Here is a 5,518-nt window from a genome sequence, read left to right as displayed (position 1 = left end):
CCACTCAGTGCTTGGCTGACACCCCACGTGACACAGATTCTTCTGGGTTTCTGTAGGGTTTGACTCCGAATAATACACCCTCTTCTAAGATCCTTGGACACTAACAAGAAGAACATTCGGAACGTCTGGAATGTGCAGGGCCACATGTGAGAGGAACCCTAGAATTTAGCCTTTGAGAATTGGAAAGCCAAAACACACAGCGTAGGTGGCCTTTCCCTCCAATATGCCCAGCTTTCTTGTGTTCTTGATTCAGGTCTACGCTGTCAGAACAAAGCTGGGTATTGACAGTGTAGACAGTCCACCCAGATAACTCGAGCCCCTCTGCTGGTTTTGCTATGGTCTGCCATGCCTGAGGTGTCCCTTGGGGGGCACTTTAAGGGCAGTTCAGTTGACCAGAAGGGGAGGAATGAAGTTCTTGTGTTTCCAAAGTGAGGGGCAAAAAATCCACTTGAAAAGTGATATAAAACCCCTGCTCCCTCTACACTCCACACTCTGACACCAGATGTGGGAAGTGGAAAAAGTTCCTTTTTAAGGTTTCCTTTATTGTTTTTTTTTTTTTTTTTTTTTTTTTTTTTTTTTTTTATTTTTTTTTTTTAAAAAAAAATTTTTTTTTTTTCCTTTATTGTTTTTTTTTTTTTTTTTTTTTTTTTTTTTTTTTGAGACGGAGTTTCGCTCTTGTTACCCAGGCTGGAGTGCAATGGCGCGATCCCGGCTCACCGCACCCTCCGCCTCCTGGTTTCAGGCAATTCTCCTGCCTCAGCCTCCTGAGTCGCTGGGATTACAGGCATGCACCACCATGCCCAGCTATTTTTTGTATTTTTAGTAGAGACGAGGTTTCACCATGTTGACCAGGATGGTCTCGATCTCTTGACCTCGTGATCCACCCGCCTCGGCCTCCCACAGTGCTGGGATTACAGGCTTGAGCCACCGCGCCCGGTCGGTTTCCTTTATTGTTAAAGAATAAGTGTGCTAATAACTTTGTGAAGCCCTATCCTACGTAGCCGTTAGACAAGCCATGCTTGCAGGCACGTAGTACATTCTACGTCCTTGTACTGTAACCAAGATATCTGTGCCGGACGTGCTCACAGGCATGTCCCTGCTCTCCATTGCTTTTACCTGTTTAGAAAAGTTTTAAGTTGTTAGCCAATTGGGTATTAGTAAGATTGTGAGGTGTGACTCCAACCAACGGAGATCAGACACAGCAGTAAGGATGACGCCAAATGCGTAAGAAATAAAGTTGTGTGTTTCCCTTTGTTCTTTGTACTCTCATGGCATGATGGTTACCCGGAGTACCCTTCCTGCAGTCCAGGGAGTAAAAATTGCATTGGCTGAAAGATCCTTTGTCTCAGTGCTGATTTTTCTTTGCGGCACCGAGCGTCTATTTCCAACATCTATTTCCAACACCAGACGTGGGTTTTTCCATACAAAGCAGTTTCCTATTCTTGGCAGCCACCGACTGGGTGTCCTACAGTGTAACTCAACCCTGACATTATGTCATTTGCTAGAATGGCTCACACACATAACTCAGGACAGTGTACTTACCAGATGACTGGTTTGTCATAAAAGCATACAACTCAGGAACAGCCACATGGAAGAGACATGGGGCAAGGTATGGGAAGGGGTATGGATTTTTCCATGCCTGACCCAGGTGGACAACGTCCAGCACCTCAAAGTGGCCAGATGTTTCTGAGTATACTACTGTACACATGCCTCCCAGGTGTGTACAACACTGCAAATCACACCACTATTCTGGGCTGAATTGTGCTCCCCCAAAATTCCTAAGTTGAAGCCTTCACCCTCAGTATCTCAGAATGTGACTGCATTTGAAGATAGGATCTTTAAAGAGATAATTAGGTTAAAAAGCCAGGATAATGGTTCTAATCCAAGATGACTGGTGTCTTGTAAGAAGAGGAGACTGGGATACCCCCAAGGCACAGAAAGATGGTGATGTGAAGACCTAGGGAGGAGATGCCCATTGACAATTGCAAAGGGGCCTCAGAATGAAACTAGGCCCACTTATTCCTTCATCTTGCACTTCTAGCCTCCAGAATTGTGAGGAAACACATTTCTAATTTTCTCTTTTTTTTTTTCTTTGTCTCAGACAACTTTTTTTACATTGTGAATTACAGGCATGTGCCAACACGCTCAGCTCATTTTTGCATTTTTAGTAGAGACGGGGTTTCTCCATGTTGGCCAGGCTGGTCTCAAACTCCTGACCTCAGGTGATCTGCCCGTCTCGGCCTTCCAAAGTGCTGGAATTACAGGCATAAGCCACCGTGCCTGGCCTATTTTTATTTTTTATTTTTTAAGACAGAGTTTTGCTCTGTCACTCAGGCTGGAGTGCAGTTACACAATCTCGGCTCACTGCAACCTCTTCCTCCTGGGTTCAAGCAATTCTGGCTCAGCATCCCTAGTAGCTTGGACTACAGATGTACACCACCATGCCCGGCTAATTTTTATATTTTTAGTAAAGACAGGGTTTCACCATAGTGGTCAGGCTGGTCTCAAAGTCCTGACCTCAGGTGATCCACCCACCTTGGCCTCCCAAAGTGCTGGGATTACAGGCATGAGCCACTGTGCCCAACCTTTTTTTTTTTTTTGAGATGGAGTCTTGCTCCGTTGTCCACGCTGGAGTGCAGTGGCATGATCTTGGTTCACTCCAACCTCTGCCTCCTGGGTTCAAGTGATTCTCCTGCCTCAGCCTCCCAAGTAGTTGAGATTACAGGCATGTGCCACCATGCCTGGCTAATTTTTGTGTTTTTAGTAGAGACAGCGTTTCTCCATGTTGGCCAGGCTGGTCCTGAACTCCTGACCTCAGGAGATCCTCCTGCCTCGGCCTCCCGAAATGCTGGGATTACAGGCCTGAGCCACAATGCCCGGCCACATTTTTTTTGCTTAAGACACCTACTCTGTGGGACTTTGGGGTACTAGGGCAGACCAAGCGGACTAATACTGTGACAATGGGTAGCTATTCAGGTATGAGCAAGGCAGGAGAGGGCTCCCCTACATACACAGTTGTTAACTGTCTCTCTAAAGTGATAATTGGTCACAGGTGGTGCCGTGGAAAGGCAGGCTCCCAATAGAGAGAAAACACCTAAAACTGGTCAGCAGCTTCCTGATAGGATCTCAGGAGTCGGGCGAGTGGGCTCAAGCAGCGCATGTGCACAGCCCGCCCCTAGGGAAGAATCAAGGGAGAAATAAGGCAAGACTCCGGAAGTATGTCCACATATAAAGCCCCAAGTCAAAAGGTCCCGCTGTGCACTTGATCTCTCCAGCTGCCCGCTTGGCCCTCTTCCACATATACTTCTTTTGTTCCTGCTCTAAAGCTTTTGAATAAACTTTCACTCCTGTTCTAAAACTTGCTGACGCCCCTTAGTCGAATTCTTCCTTCTGAGGAGGCAAGAACTGAAGTTGCTGCGGACCCGTGTGAAGCTGCTGCGGACCCGTGTGAAGCTGCTGCGGACCCGTGTGAAGCTGCTGCGGTCCCGTGTGAAGTTGCTGCCAGTAGCAATAACACTATCCATCATCTAGATCTGGTTTCCTTGGATGGAGTACTATATTCAACAGTTGCAGAATACACATTATTTTTAAGTGTAATTTATGTGCTTTTTTGATACTGTGATAAATGTTTTCTGTTAGTGTCAAAACTTATAAAATACATAGGAAGAAAATTAACTCGATATGTAAGAGTAAAACCTGCAAGATGTTACTGAGAGAGATTAAATAAGACCTAAAATATGGAGAGAGATACCAGTTTATGGTGTGAAAAATTCGGTATTATTAAGATGTTAAATGTCCCCAAATTGATCACGTTCACTGCAGTTCAAATCATTATCCCAGCTGTTTTAACCACTATAGAAATGGACATATTCATAATAACATTTGGCTGAAATTTAAAACTTTTCTTTATCAAAATAAATTACTAAGAAAATGAATAGGCAAGCCACATACTGGAAAGAAATAAAGTTTAAAATTAAGTATCTACTAAGAAATTTATACCTGGAATATATACATCAATAATTCAAAGGCAGATAGCCCAATTTAAAAAATGGCAGTAGACTTGAACAGATACTTTACCGGAAAGATATGTGAACAGCCCATACACACATGAAAAATCCTCAAAGTCAATAGTCATCCGGGAGAGGCAAATAAAACAGGAGATACCTCCACAGAATGGGCAAAATTAAAAAGACCTTCCTATTTTCCAGTTGACCATAATTTTATTAGTTTGGAATTTTTACTTCCATCTGACAAAATACTGATTATTAAGTTGAATTTATTTGTCTGATAGTAACCTTGATTTTAAAATATTCATGATGGATAAGCAGAGACTAACCAGAAAAAAAAATCCATGCAAGTACCCTAGTAGAAAAACAATTTTTAAAAAATGTTGCCCCTTTGACATTAGTAAGAAGTGATACTGCCATCAAGGTTAACTCTCTAAGATAATAATGACATATTTATATTAACAAATACCTCAAAGACCTTGGCTGCTAGCATTGTTTTTCTTCTCCCTTTAATTTGTAACCCAAAGCTTGAAGGTGAAAACGTTTTTTCTAGGATGTTTTCTATTACGTTAGTGATCATCGCAACTACAGATTGAGTGTGGAGAGAAAGACAGAAGGGAGAGATCTAGAGAGGGAGATGGCACAAACGTTTATTGAACAATGACCTGGACAAGATGCTTTAGGTGATTCTCACAATACTGTGTCTCAGGTGGTGGGAAGCTCACTTTCCAGGCAGAGAGCTGAATACATCCAGATACAGCAGCCTGTAGGCCATGCTCTCCCCAGTACCCCTGAGTTTTGCAAACTGGGTGCGTTCATGTCCTATGGCTGCTGCAACACAGTACTATAAACTTGGTGGCTTAAACTAACACAGATCTGCCGGGCGTGGTGGCTCACGCCTGTAATCCCAGCACTTTAGGAGGCCGAGGCGGCGGATAACAAGGTCAAGAGTTCGAGATCAGCCTGACCAACATAGTCAAACCTTGTCTCTACTAAAAATACAAAAATTAGCTGGGTGTGGTGGCACACGTCTATAATCCCAGCTACTCAGGAGGCTGAGGCAGGAGAATTGCTTGAACCTGGGAGGCGGAGGTTGCAATGAATTGAGATCATGACACTATACTCCAGCCTGGGCGACAGAGTGAGACTCTGTCACCAAAGAATAAAGAAAGAAAAACAAAAACAAAAACACAGATTTGATATCTTACCTTATGTCAATTTCTTTTCTTTCTTTTTTTTTTTTTGCCTTACACTTTTGTAGGCCAGTAGTCTGAAATGAGTCTTATGGGGTTCAAACAAGATATTGCCAGGACTGGTTCCTTCTGGAGGCCCCAGGAGAGAATCTGTTTCCTTGTCCTTTCCAGCCTGGGGAGGCTGCCCTCATTCCTTGGTTCGTGGCCCCCACCACACTGCCATTCTCCCCTGCTTTCCTTATCACATCACCTTTTCCCTCTTCTGTACTCAACTCTCTCTTCCTCCAAAGCTCCTCTTCTTTTTTTTTTTTTTTTTTT

At 43.7% G+C, this 5,518-nt stretch overlaps 1 protein-coding gene across 1 annotated transcript in view; it reads left to right on the top strand.

Annotated features, from left to right (window-relative positions):
• Nucleotides 1-5,518, top strand: part of MIS18A (MIS18 kinetochore protein A) — a 29,547-nt gene that overhangs the window by 751 nt on the left and 23,278 nt on the right. The window contains exons 2-4 of the mRNA XM_037737685.1: nt 90-146; nt 254-278; nt 3,433-3,504. Of these exons, the coding sequence (XP_037593613.1) occupies nt 90-146; nt 254-278; nt 3,433-3,504 (154 nt within the window). The remainder of the gene's footprint in view (nt 1-89; nt 147-253; nt 279-3,432; nt 3,505-5,518) is intronic.

The sequence above is a fragment of the Cebus imitator genome, unplaced genomic scaffold, assembly GCF_001604975.1.
Source record: "Cebus imitator isolate Cc_AM_T3 unplaced genomic scaffold, Cebus_imitator-1.0 Scaffold41, whole genome shotgun sequence".
Lineage (NCBI taxonomy): Eukaryota > Metazoa > Chordata > Mammalia > Primates > Cebidae > Cebus > Cebus imitator.
The sequence above is the reverse complement of the archived record's forward strand: the minus strand, read 5'-3'. Positions and strand labels throughout refer to the sequence as shown.